Source organism: Cyprinodon tularosa, unplaced genomic scaffold (assembly GCF_016077235.1).
Source record: "Cyprinodon tularosa strain WSP-4 unplaced genomic scaffold, ASM1607723v1 ctg73, whole genome shotgun sequence".
Taxonomy (NCBI): Eukaryota; Metazoa; Chordata; class Actinopteri; order Cyprinodontiformes; family Cyprinodontidae; genus Cyprinodon; species Cyprinodon tularosa.
The window spans coordinates 280,940-298,420 of NW_024039485.1; the positions used below are offsets into that span (position 1 = coordinate 280,940).

General features: G+C 38.1%; 2 protein-coding genes across 11 annotated transcripts in view; one reads left to right on the forward strand and one right to left on the reverse strand.

Moving 5' to 3' along the window:
- Nucleotides 1-12,559, forward strand: part of LOC119772818 — a 37,390-nt gene extending 24,831 nt beyond the window's left edge. For 7 of the 10 annotated variants that reach the window (XM_038269465.1, XM_038269468.1, XM_038269469.1 and 4 more), the window contains 6 exons: nt 162-341; nt 7,387-7,773; nt 8,228-8,350; nt 8,545-8,661; nt 8,746-8,832; nt 10,049-12,559. In XM_038269465.1, coding sequence (XP_038125393.1) covers nt 162-341; nt 7,387-7,773; nt 8,228-8,350; nt 8,545-8,661; nt 8,746-8,832; nt 10,049-10,078 — 924 coding nt within the window. In that variant the 3' untranslated portion in view covers nt 10,079-12,559. Of the gene's footprint in view, nt 1-161; nt 342-4,383; nt 5,096-7,386; nt 7,774-8,227; nt 8,351-8,544; nt 8,662-8,745; nt 8,833-10,048 lie in introns of those variants that run through there. The other 3 variants (XM_038269473.1, XM_038269474.1, XM_038269475.1) reach the window with 3 other exon arrangements.
- A 1,767-nt stretch (nt 12,560-14,326) lies between these two features.
- Nucleotides 14,327-17,076, reverse strand: LOC119772800 (casein kinase II subunit beta-like). The gene is made up of 6 exons (XM_038269446.1): nt 16,812-17,076; nt 15,398-15,500; nt 15,196-15,311; nt 15,036-15,111; nt 14,776-14,965; nt 14,327-14,699 (listed from the first exon to the last, which is right to left on the reverse strand). The coding sequence occupies exons 1-6, from the start codon at nt 16,881-16,883 to the stop codon at nt 14,609-14,611; spliced, it is 648 nt and encodes a 215-aa protein (XP_038125374.1). The 5' UTR covers nt 16,884-17,076; the 3' UTR covers nt 14,327-14,608.
- Nucleotides 17,077-17,481: the final 405 nt, after the last annotated feature.

Sequence of the window (17,481 nt, forward strand, 5' to 3'; positions counted from 1 at the left end):
GAGCACAGAATAATGTAATGGTTTTCTTTCTTTCTTTCTTTTATTCCTGCTCTCCCGCTCTGCCCCTACATCTCTCATCGCCGTTGTCCATTGTTCACATCCTTTACCTTCTTCCACAACACCTCGTCCCTCTCTGCTCGACTTTTACCTCACTCACGTAGGAGTTCGATAAACCTCAGGAGGACCTGCTCCGGCACCATGCCAGCATCAGTGAGCTGAAGAGGAACTTCATGGAGGCTGTGCCAGAGCCTCGGCAGAGTGAATGGGACAAGCGCCTGTCCACACACTCTCCGTTTCGCACCCTGGGTATCAATGGCCAGCCACTGCCCAGTACAGACGGGGTAAGTTCAGAAGATCTCTTTTGCATCCAAACAGATCTAGGGGTTCAGGAATTGGAAGGACATGTCATTAAGTCACATATTACATATATATCTTTATCTTGTTGTAAATGTGACCTAATGTTTTTCCTTTTCTGGTAAATCTGCTGACTTAGTAAATTTATCTTGGAGGGACTTTGTCTCCTCCTGCTGCTCTTCATTGTCTTCATGTTGAACTCTGTGCACAGTGTATGCATGTAGTTTCTGATTAAACTGATGGCACGTGTTAAGGAGCACATGCATGTGTATGAAGGATGCGGTTGGACCGGGTGAACCAAGCATGTTGCTTTACTTCCTCTACTATTCAGACAAACAGCCTCTGTCGGTCAGGTCATTTGCTCTCCGAGAACCTGGCCCTGGGTTTTTCTGCACTGGATGTGTCTGAATTCCTGACATGTTTGTGTTGCATGACTGACAGACCTGACTTGGAAAACAATACTGCATGACTACAAGTTAAGCAGGTTTCTACCAGGCGTGCACGTTCTGACTCAGAGCAGTTGCTCCTTTTCTCCTCTCTTCTCTGTTCCTCCTTCATTGCTCTCTGATTGCTTCTAATCCCCTTTCTTTGCTTTCACTTTTGTTTGGCTGATGCTTTTGATTAAAAAACAAAGTTTCATCCACTATTGCATCTAAACTTCCTGTACTTTGCAGAAGTATTCACATACGTAATCATGTGATTACAAAGTTTATTTTATTTAACAGGATTTAGTCTACATATAAAACTCGAGGTTTACTGTAGAAACACGTGAAGCTAAAGAAAAACATATCAACCTGTAACCTCTAGTTTGTGTCCGTACCTTAACCCAAGTAAATCTATGGAAAACGCTTTTTAACCTTTCAAACTGAGCTCAAGCTATTTTACTCGGAAAAATTGTGATATTTCAGTTTGTGGCGAAAACAAAGATTCGCAGCGGCAAGAGCATTTTTTATCTCTGTGTCTTCCCTGTAAAATCAAATACCAATAAAATCCAACAAAGACTATGTTTTTAATCTATGGGTTAAAGGGTCACTTTCTCATCAAAATGCGGTTGGGTTGTACAAACATCAGTGAGGAAATGAAACAGAACCCAAGCAGAAAGGGCTTAAACTCAGCAATCATCAGGTCCCATTTCCTGACACAGGTTGTTGCTGGTTGTTGCTAGTTTATCGTTCTGTTAACCCTTTTATGTTTAATATTGTTATCTGTAAGAGATGAAAAAAGGGGCTATAAGTAGAGTTGTGCTGATTCCATTTTTTTGCACCGATACCCATACCTGATACCTCGCTGTGCAGTATCGGCACCATCTAATTGAAATTGATGGGTGTGTGTCAGTGGCGGCCGGCCCATAGGGGGCCCTGGGGCACCGCCCTCCCTGATAAGAAGAGAGAAACGTAAAATATATTTTTAGAAATTAAATCATAAATGTCAGTTTTACTCTCTAGACTGTGTACCTATAAGCAAAACAAATTATATAAACTACATTTCCCTACCTACTGTCATTAATTTGTGGATTTCCACAGACAGACTCCTACCGTCTCTGTTCTGGGGGCGCCTATCAGACAGCCCCACATTTGCAGAGAATCTGTCAATCATGTACTTTTGCTAGGTGAATTTAATGGCCAATCAGCGTCTCGGAACTTTATGGTCTTGGGGCTCTGAAAATACTGCACTTTTACAGGCTTCTGAACCCAAGCGCAGGTGCAGACAATGAGAGGGACGATGGCGAATGTAACGAACGAGATGCAGCTTCCACCAAATTCGGTGAGATCCTTATTTATCTACCCGTTTGCCAGAAGAATATCCCTGTTGTAGGATATGAACATTTCATGTCATGGTTATTGTGACTGTGACGAATCCACCTCGTCGCTTAAAACAACCTCTCTAACTTTGCGCGCCACACACACATTCCTGTTATACTGTGTTTGTGAGGACCAATACACTCGCGCTGAGACCAGTAGCTCCATGAACTTAAAACACACAAGCTGTTCCTGGTTACCTGCTGGCATATTGAGGGTGCACACTTAATATTTCAGTGGGGTTAGCCGTGTGTGTGTGTGTGTGGGTGTGTGGGGTGTGTGTGTGTGTGTGTGTGTGTATGTGTGGTGGGTGTGTGTGTGTACGTGTTTATGCTATGGGGACTTGTCATCTTCAGTCTGGCTGCATCTTTGCTGGGTTCAAATCCAGTTTGGTGTAATTGAATAAGTCAATGAATCTGTGTAAAAGAATTAAGTTGTAAAAATTATTTGTTTTTGTAAATCAATTGTTTGTGGAGGTAATATATGGACAAAACTGATTAATGAGAAGAAATCAGAAATAAGAGAGCCTGAGGTGAGGGGCTTAAACTATTTAATGAGGGCTGTGGGAAGAAAAGCGGCAATTTTTGTTGTCTGTTTCTTTGTTACATTGCTGGTAACTGGAGGGAGGCTGAGGCCCAGAGTATCTGGTATATGTTTAGTTTCTTTTGCACCCTGTTTTGAGTTTTTGAGCTCAATAAATCACCAACACCGGTAACCCGACTGAGCCTGGATTCTTGGAGGCCAAAGAACCCCGTCACAGTGACCCAAATCATCACTGTTACTGTTATTATATAGTAAATTAAATCATTACTGTTAAATTGTATGTATTGTCCAATTGTTTAATCGAATTCTTATTCCGGATTAGTTGGAGACATACACTAGGCTATATCAGCCCCACCAAAAATATTTTTCACCAGCCGCCACTGGTGTGTGTGTATATGAAGAACTGCATACTACTAGGATGTAAAATAATTGCCATCATTGCTTTGTCAAGCTGCTGCCTACCTTCGTGAAACAGGAACAAAAAGACTAATACAAAGTGAATCCAGTAGAACATTTTATTGCCTACCTGGAATGTGTGACAACAGTTGAATAAAATTTTGGCTCTCAAAATGGTATCGGTGACCTATTTGTTGGTATTCGCCGATACCAATACCACTATTTTAGTGCTGGATTGGAGCCCCGCCTGATACTGGTATTGCTATCGGTGCAAGACTAGTTATAAGCTGAGTAGATCCTATCGACCATGGAAGCATAACCCTGTGCTTAAATGGGTAGTTAACCTAAGTCAACCTGCAGTACCGTAAATCCTCTAATTTATGACCAAAATTGCGGAAAACAAGTTGTGAAGTTTTACCAGCTAGAAGAGCGAGGTATGCGAGAACGCTGGGACCCTTTTTCCACCTGGATCTCTGCTCTTTTTCGCCGTCATGTCCCTCCCTTGTCGGACTACTCACCCCCACTTGCTCACCGCCTCGGCCGTATCTACACCCGCAGTGTATAGCACAGACTACGCTTCAATATTAAGCATAAATCAAAATTGTCTGCGTCAAGCTCACTGCGACACACTGCTGCAGGAGTATAACCAGCCACACAATCTTTCTGATCTGAAAGACAAATTGTGATTACCGGTAGGTCTGGTGGTAACCAGGCAGCATTAAAATTACAGAATTTTTCTGAATTTCCCTTGAAATATATACTTTACTTTTTCAATAAATGAACCTAGTATTTTATAGGTTCAAAGAGACACAAAATCTTGTTTTTATTCATTCTACTGGTAGTCTGTTTTGATCAAATAGAAATAGAGGCCTGCCTCTAATTATGGCCTCCCTCCAATAATGGCCTGGACCAAGATGTACCTGAGTGAAATAAAGGCCCTCTCCTATTTTAGAGGATTTACGGCTTTAAATTTTATTCTGGGTGTCGTTGAATTTAAAATTTAATTTTAATTGTATAAAAAGATGCAGTTAAAGTGGATGACTTTGTCATTTCAGATTCAAAACTATTCATTGGACATGGAAATCAAGGAGTGCATGTTAAAATGCATGTAGTGCTAAAATTTCCATGCTCTAGGATAACAATGAAATTTTAACTTTTGTTGAAGTAAAGCTTTTATTATTTAAATAGTAAGAGATTGCATAATGCTAGCAGTTTAAAATCAGTCATATCAGACTCTTTAAAATTCCTCCCTCTCATCTCTCTTCCTCCCTCCTCCTCCTCCCCCTCTCAGTTTGTCATCCGCCTCCCACGCGGCCCTCTCCTAGACTTCTACTCCAAACGCAGTTGAAGGGGGGGGGGGGTCTTCTCAACGCTGCGGACTTCCTGCACAAAGGTGTGAATGTGACGTACGAAGGCCGCGCCCATCAGCCCATCACTCTCTAGCTTTCCTCTCCGTTCCTCTCTTCCTTCTGCAAACACCACTCCAGCGCTCTTCATCTCCCATCCTCTTCTCCAAAGACTGTAAAGACTTTGATTCTTTTTATTTCCTGAGGTTGAACAATCTCCTGGTGTTTTTCCAGCCAGAAACTGACCTCATCTCTAAAGACTAAACGCTGGAATTGTTTAACATTTTCTGTGATGAAATTTAATGATAACTACAGCTGGTAATCATCTTAAATTTTTTAATGTCTGACCGGATCACTTTAAGCCCATTTTATACACGTTGGGGTGCGTTTCTATCTTCACTAGTTCTTAGGATTCTGTCTTTGGATAAACAAATCACTGTGACTTTTTTCTGAACACACAAGAAGAACAAATTTCAATGAGTTGTTTTGGGGATTTTATCTCTGCTCTTCCTTACAATGTAGTATTTCCTGTAGTAGGAAACCTCGAGGCAGCTCAGTTGTAATACAGTTCTTTACCTTCACCATAAGACAGTACTTGTTGCATGATGTTTTGACAATCAACTTAGACCAAGGAATAAAAAGGCATTCCATAACCAGCTCAGTCTTTTTTTTATGTTATGTTTATTGAATGGGATTTTATTGTGAAATTGTCATGTGCTAAAAATGATGTTTAAGTGCATGGTTGTCTTGGCAGTTTTTATGTTTGGAGTTTGTAATAACTGCAGTTTTTCAATCTTATTAAAACATTTAACTAAAACAGCTTGACCACCGTGCCTCAGATGGGAGGAAAAGAAAGGACAAATTAGATATGAAACACAATAAAAACAAATAAAGAAACTTAAATCATAGCAAAATGGCTAAGATCTATTCAAGACTCGTGCTCTCTTTAAATCAAAACCCAAAGAAAAAGCTAGAAGCGGCCAATCATATATAATGTGCAGTGTTGAGAGGTTAGCCATTTCCATTACCTCTGATAGGCCAGCTATTGCAGTTAAGATGCTGATTCAGTTAAACCCAATGAGGCCTTTTAGAAATGATTAATCGACTAATAATACAATTCAAAACATGAACAGGAAGGACCATATTAGGGCTTTGGAAGTGCAGACAGTCTATCACATTTGAAGACCCTGTTGATATACAGATATAAACCATCTCATGGAGATAAAGTAACTATAATGACCTTAAGTCAACCTATAAATCTATAAAACACTTACCGGTATGTTTAAATAAATGTTGTAGTCCCTTGCTGTGTCGGAATACGAAATCCAAAAAAAAAAAATTAAATATATATTTAACTAAGTTTAAAGTCCTCCTAATGAAATGGCCATTGTACGTCTATCTGTGCAGTAAAACAACTTAAAGCAAAGTCTTTACAGTCTCCTATTTTGGTGCTAAGCTAACCAGCAGCCCTAACTGTGTTCTTAAGAAAGCAGCTGACAAGACATCACCTCGATTACCCTCTTAATATAAATAACTTTAAAAAACACAAGGCCATTTCCTTCAGATGAGGATTTTGTACATGCAATTTGCTAAAACGTTAGCAGGCCTTGTTTCCACTCCTTGGTATTTCATCTTGATATATTTTTGTACAGTTCCAGTTAAAGACGATAGCTTACAGGAAAAATGTTTTCTGTTTTATAAACATGGTATGCTACTTGAACATTGTTCAGCACCATGATAAGCATGTTAGCTATGGTCACATCAGACCAACAGGGAGGAAAGTATAGCAGCCAGTCCTTTTACCTCTGAAGGTCTTTGCAGAAGTAGAAGCACAGTTTGCTGCAATAACTCAGAAATTATCAAAAAACCTGTAATACAGATAAATGCTTGGTTTCCTAGGGATGCGACCAACACAATGGACCGGTAGTTGGATTTAGCAGGGATTAAATTAGGGCTGAAACAATTAATCAGGTTAATCATAATTCATTCGATTATTGAAATAGTCAACAACTAATTTAGTAATCGATTCATCTTTAACTGTAGTATAGAGAGTGTAAAACATGCCTTTAGCTGACAGAGTGACCCACTTAGAGCAGTAAATATATCAAAATTGTAAAAAAAAAAAAAATATATAAACATCTTGCATTTAAGATAAAAGAAAATAAAAAAAAAACTTTTCTGTCAATATGCTCTATAAAGAACTCCTCAATCAGGAAAAGTCTAAGATTCACCTGGTTTTATTTGTCAAAAAGGAATCTTTGGCTATCTAGTTATTAATTGATTAATCGAAATCATCCATCCATCCATCCATTTTCTTTACACGCTTGTCCCAAGTGGGGTCGCGAGGGGTGCTGGTGCCTATCTCCAGCAGTCATCGAAAAATCATTTGCCTGATTAATCGATTTGCAAAATAATCACTAGTTGTAGCACTAGATTCAATATTCATATTTATAGTAGATAAATGGCAAAGGGCATTACATTATTTGAAAAAGCTTTTGAATTTATGCATTTTCAATGTATTAAAGCTGTAATTTTCCCAGAAGAAAGTAAAAACCTCTGCTGTTCAAAGCTCCTTATAAATATTATGCACATTAAGCAATCAACGTTGTTTGTGGGGGTACATTTGGAGGCATCTAATTGACCAGAGTGATTTTCACAGAGGAAATACATGTCCTATAAATCTAGGTTAACCAGTCATGAAGTTTAGCAAGTTCCTGAATCATGAAATACATGGGTAGATAGTGGGTTGTGCAATCAATCGTTGAAACGCATAATTTTTGGTTGAAAAAGCAATTAAGATCAGATAATTTCTGTTTACATCCTACATTGTGATCTCTTTAGTAGACAGGAAAGGCATGCAAACTTGTCTATGATTCATGTAAATGTCATTTGTTACCACAACACTTTGTCTCCTTATGATCATAGTGACCGTGTTTGTCTTTTTTTAGAGTGTGTGCATTAGTCCCTCTTGCACATGTTCAGAAACAAAAACTCATCATGAGGAAACCAGCAGTAATTTGGGGATCTCTGAGGTACCCGGTCTCTCTGAGAGCGATCAGAGGGAGCCTGCTGGTGTGGAAGCCTGCGGCGCTGCTGTTGAAGAGAAGCCGTATGATCCCGAGGTTGGGGTTTTTCATACTCACATGGTGCCCCTTGTAGAGGTGGAAATGGCACAGCTGGTTCCTCCGGTTGAGTTCTCCTGTAAGGAGTTACACGAGATCCAGGAGGAAGAAGGAACGTGTCCTGTAGCACCTGAGTGCTGCAGGGGAATAGTTGGACCTACCCCAGCTTCCTATTTCCGGAGCGATGGTCCACAGGTCATACGCTGCTTCCAGGTAGTCTCTTAAATCCCTCAACATGGTGGGAGATGGTGCATCTTTTCCTTCTTGGGCTTTAGTTTCCACACTTGCTGACTCCTTTGCAGCACCTGGACACAAGAAAATGCATCAATCTAAAAAAGACTTTAATGTTTTTTTTAAAATAAATGAGTGTGCTGCAGAGGTGTTGCACGGTGATGTAAGTTCCTAACTGGTGACGGGCTGCTGTAGCAATAATACTTCCTACTTTTACACACAATGATTAAAATAAGTGACTGTCACATGCAAGTGTTGAATAGGAAGTCAGAGGTGTGACCGTATTTCTTCGGGAAACAATCAAAGCTAGTTTGGTCTGGTGGTGGAAATGATTTACACTGAGAGGGACTGCATGGTGTGAAAGAAGAACTGATTGCTGTGAGAGGAGAAGTGTCTGGTTAAACAGCGGCTCACGGGGCTATGCTCCCATCCACAGCCCCCTCTGGTGCAGACCCAGACTGTCACCATCACAGCCGTTCCCAACTCCGTACCCGGTGACATCTCCACCACAGAGGTCCCCATCGTCCCCACCAAGACCTTCACCTATGAGTCTTCAAAGGTAGGGCTGACCCTAACCCAGCTCCAGCAGCAGCTCAGTCCAGATCTACGTCACCTCCAGAAGTTGGCGAGCTAACATACACTGGATTTTGACAGGGGGGGAAGGGGACGGGGGTGGCACTGCAATGCACCTTCATAAAATAAAGGTCAGTCATGATATGATCCTTTTTTGTCTTCTTTTGGTGTTTTCCTCAGATGTCAGATGAAGGGACAGATGAAGACAAAGAAAGCTCTCTATCCTCTTCCAAGACCATTACCTCACAGACGACCAGCGGCACCACTGTTACCACCACTACTACCCATATCTCAAAGGTTAGCTGCTAAAATGTTTCCTGCTCCACTTTTTTTATTTCATCCCATACTCTGGACCTGCTAAATGTATTTTTACCTTTTCAGGTGGTAAAAAGTGGATCATCAGAGAGCCGTGTGGAGAAGAGGATCGTCATTACAGCAGACTCTGATGCCGACCAAGAACAGGTCCAGGTAATAAAAGTTTTCCCTCCCTGTTGAAACCATAGTGGAAGGATGAGCGTTTTTTATTTTTTTGAAAGATCTAATTTAGACTAAATAAAAAGCTGGAGGCTTTAATTGAGTAATCAGTCTACAGCAGGGTAGAATGTTTTTTCTACTGTTAAATGTATTGTTATTTATGCAGTTTGAAATTATAAAGAATGTCCTTCTTATTTTTAGGTAAAAACATTATTTATTGAGTGTCTGGTAGAATTATTAAAGCTGTACTAAAGTTTGTAAGTGAAATAATAGAATTTCCTGGTGACTTATTACCACCTGAATTAAAACATTGTTTCCTGCGTCTGTAAGCCCTGATTAGAATATTGTTTGTCGTCTCCACTTCCCAAAGGCTGACTCGGTCAGGTAAACTCACCAAAGGCTGCCATCTTTGCCTTACTCTCATCAAACAACGAAATATCACAATTATAACCAAACTTCCGGCACATGTTGATTTGCTTGTTTACCTGTAGGGAGGAGTAGTACCGTAGATCGTCATTAGGAGGCGAGGAACCGTGCTAGTTTGGTGTGTAAACGTTAGTAAGCAATCAAGCTCAGCACAGTTAAATGATCCAAGGTTGGTCTGAACTCGACACAGATCGGTTTTCAGAGGTTAGTTTAAATGGGGCTAGAGTAGTCCTAATTTTTGTGCTCGAAATAATATTTTACTACAATGGATTTGTAATAAATCTCCTACCATTTTTGGATGGAAGATGCTTATTTTGGAATATATCCCTCTTAACTTTCTAACATGCCTCATCCAATCTTAGACTGACACTTTTGGATGCATATGGAAGCCCTTCCTGGACTATTCTGAAGGACCGTGTCTACCATCCTGTCTAGAGCGTTTATAAATGCTTAGATTTGGACTCTATAATGATGGAAATATGTATGCCCCCTATCTTATCTTTTCTTTTCTGCACTGCTGAGCTTGTGTTCTATGTTATGTTGTTGTTATTAAACAAAAATTAATAAACATCTATTAAAAAAAAAAAAAAAATGGGGCTAAAGTTGAACACAGACATTGAGGAAGTGTCATTCTCCCTCTGGTTCCACTCTCCTGTTCTGCTGAAAAGTAACTCTTGTCGTGTATTGATTTCTTTGTAGGACAATAAGTGGTTGTTATCATTAACCCTATCACGACCACTCCGCTGTTTTATCATGTTAACATGAATAAATGTTTGTCTTTCAGGAGAAACATGGTGGAGCATCAGCATTGTAACAGAGCCCTCCCTCATCCCTGACTCAGCACCTCCAACATCCTTTAGACTGCGACACTCTACGCACGCAGTGTCCAAATCTGTTTGCGCACAAAAGACCTCAGAAATCTGCTCTAAAATGACTGCGTAGACTGTTCCTTGTAGATCCACTTAGTTTGTTTTCTGATCTGAGCTCTTCACAGTAGGTAGGCGCTGCTCATTAAATGCTTCAGATATCATCCTGGTATTTTAGCGTGAACACTTTTGATTGGTTGAAAACCAGCCTTTTTTATCAGCTTTAGTAATCTCAGTTATGTTTGCTTTGAAATGCTTTTATTGTTTTGTTTTTTTTCAGTGTGGTTTTCTACAGATGTAGAGCTTCAGTTCAGGAACCGTGATTAGCAGTGATTCCCTTGGTGCTACTCTGGGAAAGCGTTAAGAAGACATTCATGTGAACTCTTTTTTTTTTTTTTTTTTGTTTTTTTTTTTTTTGTTTACTTGTTAAATTCAGGAGAGATTTTTTTTTATAATTATTGTTCAAATTACATACCTCACATTTACAACATGAACAAAGATATTCTGTGCTCAAATTTGAACAGTTTCTTCGGCTTTGTTCACTGCTCAGGTACGAAAAGTGATGTCTAAATCTTTGCTTCCCCAGCCAGCATGGAACCTGTAGCCTACACCTTCTTGTAAAGTTTAAACTGAAAAAAAATGATCTATTTTCAAATATTTCTCTATTTTGTAAAAGTATGATTTTTTTATAATATTTGTAAAGATTTGAGCTTTTTAAGTTATTCATATCCATTGGGTTTGTAGGTGACCAGCTGTTTAAAGACATGTTCTGCCTGAATCATTCTTATTCGTTTTCTCTTGTAGTCCACCAAGTTTACCAGACTCTTCATCCTTTTACAAACATGTGCTCCCCTAAACCATATTTCTCTCATTGTCATACTTTTTACATACAGTGGCTTCTGGAAAAAGTAAACGCCTCCCTGAAAGGCCAGGTTTTTAATCACGTTATTAAAAGTGGGCCTTTGATTAAATGTTTTGAAACCTTTAAACCTGATATGAAATATATCCATCTTTAAAAGGTAATAGTATGAAGCATTAAACGGTCCAGCAAAATGACCCTTTAAAGTTAACACTTTATTGAAGTACCTGTTGATTTTTTTTTATCTCAACATTTTTTTTTGCTATAATTAATTTTGTTAACCTATGCATCATCTCTTTAAAAAAAAAAAAAGTGTCATCCTGTTACGACATGTTTTGTCCACAGCTCACCACAGGTTACCTGACCACAGATTTTCCTTATCAGAATAGGTTTGATTTTGATATAACATGGATAGAATCCATGTCCATCATTAGCTTTTCAGGGTTTGGTATATATATATGGTGTATATATATATATATATATATATATATATATATATATATATATATATATATATATCCTCCTAATGGATTGTTTTTTTATAAAGTGAAACCATTTTGAGGCGATATAAAATCCCTACTGGTTTTGGCTCAAAGCTAAAACAAGGTGATTATCAAGAAGATCCCTTAAGGCCACCCTGATCTTTCTTTAATGCAAATTGGATTAAATAGAATTGATGGCAAATGGAAACTCGAGACTAAACACTGAAGTCGAATCAAAAGGTGCTTCAACAAAGTCTTAGAATGTATTCATCCAGCCAGCCCATTGCAGCTGTTTTTACGTTTTTTTACTTAAATTATACGGGATATGTCACAATATGTGTGGATCAAGGTTTCTTACATTTGATTGGGGTGTGTTTACTTTTAAGAGCCATTTGATTTAGTCTGTAATGTTTTTGTTTTTTTTCCGCTCTGGTCTGCTTATCTCAGGTGTTTGACGTTCTAAGACCACAGACCTCCGTATGAGGAACTGCCATCGATGTATATCCATCTCTTGTAAATGCACATTCATATTGAGTCAAGTGAGGTCAATGCAAATCAAACTTCTGTCACTATTATCATACATGTAAGGGATGAAGGCAGCTGCCTGAGTATATGTGGCTTTTTGTTTTTTCTCTCACAGGAGCACAGGTTGTCAATTTTTTTAATGTTCTGCGATACAGTAATTTATTTGTAAAGTCGGAACTGTTTCATGTGATTTTGATGTACTGTGGTGTTTTAACTAGCTTCAAGGCTTCAGGTAGAGACGACAAGTTTTGCAAGTTTGCAAAGCCTTTTGAACCACATAGTTTTGAGTAGATTTGCACTTAACCTGTTTTCCTTTGCTTTTTTTCTATAGAGGAATGTTTGACTAACTTTTAGACAATTCTCACTAACATTTCCCTTTTGTCATTAGATCCAGAGTTTGTTGTCTAATGTAGCTTTATTCATTAAAACATACCCACAATCTTCTGATGAAAGATTTATTGTTTCCTAATAAGAAAATTTTGATCTTAGACAAAGAAGCTATTGTCGCTTTGTGAATTCTCCCTGTCTTTTTATGAAGAGAATAAAACATGCATTCACTTGCATTCTTGTTTGGCTGTCTGTGTGAACTTTAGCCTACCACAAAAAAAAAACAAAAGCAAATACTGCCTTATGTTACTGAGATAGTTAGATAGATAGAAGTTTCATGTATCAACAAACGCTGGTCGTCCTGGTAGAGATGTGGGCAAACATTTCTGCCACAGTTTTTTAAAATCACACATAATTTTAAGATTCTTTAATAAACAGATGTTGGTGTCTATATTCTATGTTTTGCTTAGGGTTAAAGATAAGAAAGATGAGAGAACGGGTAATTTTAGTATGGTAGGAGCGTTGCTCTTAAAGGTACACTGTAGGATTTTCACAAATCTTTGTAAAGACCTGCCCTTTCCACTTAAAAATATATATATACATGCACGATCCTGTACCCGCTCCTGAGAGGTGACGCCTATTAAAAGTGCATGAGCATGCACAAGCCCATTTCCTCGTGCATGCCGTTTAAAAGTTGCTGTTAGCACCGCCCATACAAGCTTACTTTGGAAAAGATTTGCAATTTTTCCACTATGTCAGACTCACCACCTGTAAGTGAAAATGGGGACGAGCACGTAGGACAGCCTTACGCAAACATATCACAAGAAAGATTGATAATTAGGAGAACCACTTATTTTGATGATCCACCTGGAAAAAGTACACCCTCTACTATACCTTAAGTCAGGAAATATCCAGGAAAAGGTGGTGGAATAAAAAGTCTGGACAGATTGCAGAGCAGAAGGTTCAGATTATTGCATTAAAAAGAAGCAGTCTGTTGGCAAGTAGGGATATCTAGAGGTCAATAATCAAAGTATACTTCACGTTTAAAAAATATACTTTAAGGGAATTATTTTTGATCATTAAATGTTTTCAAATTTTAACTTTACTGCAAAATGTTACTGCATTAAAAAGGTGATTTCAATTAGGGCCGTCACGATACTAAGCTTTTCAACTCGATACCGATTCTAAGGAAAATATTCGATACTCGATACCAATTTCGATACCACAAGGATAAAAAAGTTTTCAAAATTCTACAGAAATATTTTCATAAAAAAATAAAATACAATAAGAACAATGTTTTGAGGTTGTATGCTGTGCATAATATCAAGCAAGCTTGTGTTCCTTCCTTGGCTATGCTTTGCACACATAACAATGACACTAGCCAAACCGGTTAACAAACAAAATAATTCTCAGCAGCTGCACCTGTTCCAAAGAAAAAGTCTGAAACTGAAAAGTGCACAGAATTATTCAATCACACAGTGTTCAGAAAGTGCATTGTCCTCTATTCTGCACTTCAGATGAACGACTGCTTAGGTGCCACTGGTGGTGGCACTGTATCGATACTTTTAAAAACGAGTATTGTATCCAGACCAGATACAATGTTTCAGTATTGATTATTTTTTGAGTATCTATACTTTTGACAACCCTAATTTCAATAAAGGTAATTAGACCTCTGTGGAGGGCACAGCAACATGTATGTACCTGTGACATAAAAATAGCTGGTAGAATAAGGTTTATACATGAATGCAAATTATCAGTAAATATAAATGAGGCAAACATTTATATTTCAGTGTCTGTTATTTTCCCAAACTATCCAGTTTGGTTTACTTGATCACTAAAAAAAGGCACCTGGGGGACTTCTTTTTTATTATTTTTTTTCAACAACTTTGGCAAAAAAAAAAAAATTATAAAAATAACACCAAACATCTGAGTGCATGTTGATAAGACCTTTTTTTTCATACACAACTAGCACAATTCTTGGTTTGAGATTCATGAGGCCTTATTTCTGTTTTTTTTTTTTTTTTTTTCTAGCAGATAATATCACAATCTTTAATGTTAACTGGAGCGGTTCACTGCTTAGCCCCTCACCTATCCACTTACATCTGCATAAATATATTTGCTAATGTGGATTTGTTGTAATTTTCTTTAAATCAGAACAGCAGGATGTGTTTAAAAGCACAAACAAAGATGATTTTAGGTAACTGTAAAGCTTTTTATTGGGAATAGTGCACTTCTTCAAATTATGATGATAATGTTTGAGTCCATTGTCATTGCAAAGTTGGTCTCTAGCGAATTGCCTTTGCTGGGCTTTTGAAACTTGATGCCGTCTGAAGCTGCAGTTGATAAGCCATGGGGTGAATTTTGAAACCATACAGCCTGAAGAAAGAAAGAGAAATTAGATCCCGGTCCATACGAAAGAGAAAAGACCTGCTTAAAACAAAAGTGAGCAAACCTTGGTACGAACTGGCTGGCTGGTCGCTTCGGTCGATACTCTGGGTTCACCATGAACAACATATGAGGAAATCCTGTGCCGAAGTAGGCTCCATCTGTATGATGGTGTCTGGACGATCTGGGGCTGTACACGTCCATACACTTTGGACAGTAAAGCTTCACCATTGATTCTCCAGGGATGTCTGATAAGCCTAGATTAGAAATAAAATATTAAAGAAAGGTTTGATGATGGTGAATTGAGGGAAAAACAGTCAGCCTTACCAATAGGAAGCATTGGCTGGTTCTCGCAATTTACCCTGGGACAGCAGCCAAAGTCTCCTTGCTGATATTTTTCCAGCTAAAAAGAGAAAAAAAGATGAAGATAAATGGTGACGATTGATTTAAACAAACTCATGCTCCTTTTACATAATACAGCAGTTACCATTTGTGCAATGCCTCTGTTTGTGAGAATGTAGCGTGCATGTATAAGACCATAGAGCATCTCAGCTGCCTGCTCAGTCAAACCGCTCTCATTCGGATTGTCTTCAGTTTCCTCATCTGTTACAGAAAAGTCATTTAGTAATTTAAAATTGTTTTTTTCCCACCCATTTATGACCGAAAGCAACACCTCCTTATAACCTTACCTGCCTCCAGGTCGAGGATCAAATCCAAAGCCTGGCGGAAATGAGGTACCTGCTCACTCAGACCCGTAAGGTTGAACCTATCCTGAATGTAATCTTCATCTATCTGAAATAAAACAACAAAGGATCGTTAGAGGCTGTTAACAGCTGCAGGTAATGTTGCTGCAGCAGCAGCAAAACACTGTAGTTGAGTGAAGTTCAAATATATTGTTTGACGTTTTTAGAATATAAGAATTGATCAGAAAGGGCTCTGAATTATTTTTCAAGAACTATATTAGTAGACATTAGCAGTAGGTTGAAGCAATAGGTTGAAGATTTTAAAGTCATAACATGTCTATAACCAAAATAAACAAGAAGGTGCACTAATCTGACAAAATACGCTTACATAAGCCTGTCTCTGCTTGTATGTTTTATTTCCATTTTCCACTTTGTCATGCATTAAAAACATGATTTATGAGACAATTACATATATACAGGAACAGAATCAGTACACAAAATAAGAGCCTTTTTACTTTCGTCTATAGAAGAGGCCAAAAACATTTTCAATTCACAGCCACACCTATGCTCTCCTGCAACAAAAACATTTTAAATTGTGTGCTGAATGACTTATGTGAAAGGTGTGGAAATAAACTGAAAATCTAAAAATTTAACCTCTAGACTTGTGGATAATCTAAATTTTACAAAGAGAACAAAATATTTAGTAGAATGAGGTCAATCCAGTGAGCCTTTTCTATAAATATGAAAATTGAAGATAAATAGGTTAACCATTTAAACATGTAGAGCACATGGTTGGAGGTAAATTAAACATCACAAACATTTTCTACTATTTGTTGAAAATCTTCTATGCAGATATTGCATAATAAAGGAAAACAATGCAATCTAATTCCAATTAGAAATATTCCTCATTGTAACAGTTCTCCCTTTGGCTCTGTCAGCTACCATAGCCCTGGAACTGCATGTTACTATAGTAACCGGTTTCCATAATTCTCATGACAAAAAACAAGGTAGTCAAATAATGACTATTAGGTAATATTTCATTATTATGAGAAAGTATCTTATAGTTATGAAATAGTCCCATAATTTCCTCTTTTTTCTGGGGCTTATGTTTGTGCTTTGCAATGGTAACAAAACCTATTAAAAAAATAAACTAGAACCACCATGAGTGACAGTAGCTGAATTAAAAAACCTTTTAAAGTTACTGTCCGTTTTTCTTGTTTTTTTTTTTAACTTAAATAGAATGATGGTTGATTTTCGATAACTCTTAGAATTTCCTAATCCACATATTTTTAAAACCCCAAAAATAAGTTTCCAAAACCCACGAGTTAATGGGACACATGATCAGAGACGTGATTGCTTTATAAATGGGCTCGTAGGTTTTATTATTGGATCGAATTTTCAAAGTAAAAGTAAAACTTGCCTCACAGAACAACTCGTTTCCTCTGAGTCCACAGAACCAGGATATCCAGGACACCTCCTCCGAACTGCTCATCCTCCTGACAAATAGCTGCGCTTTTTATATCTGCTGCTAGAAACTAGATTCGGTAAAAGAAGCTTGAAAGACACTGGATACCAGTCCAGAACTAGTTTGAGTTCACCGCAACATACGTTGACGGTTAGTGTACAAGCAAGCTAGCTTGCTGCTAGCGCTAGCCTTTCCTCTCTTCCGTGTTGAACAACTTCCGGTAACGAGGGTTTTCAAATTAATGGTCTAAAACTTCTACTGTAATATCAGGAAATAGAAACATTAGAGCAGTGATTTATAACTGGGGCTACTCTTTCCCCTAGGGGTCCGCGAGTGCGTGCTACATAAAAAAATGTAACCCATTAAGGCCATGTGTATCATATTTGATACATTGCTTTTTGAGACCTCTGCGTCTTCAGTGAGAAATTTTTGTTCTTGAAAACCAGGACTTGCATATGGAAGAGGATCAGAGCCACTGAAAAAAAAAAAAGTTAACTGATTTTTAAATATTACTTCAGTTTAATATGGAGAAAAGGTCAGAATTCTGACTTTAATTTCAGAATTTGGACTTTAATCTCAGAATTCTGACTTTTTTCTCAGAATTCTGACTTTAATCTACGGAGCC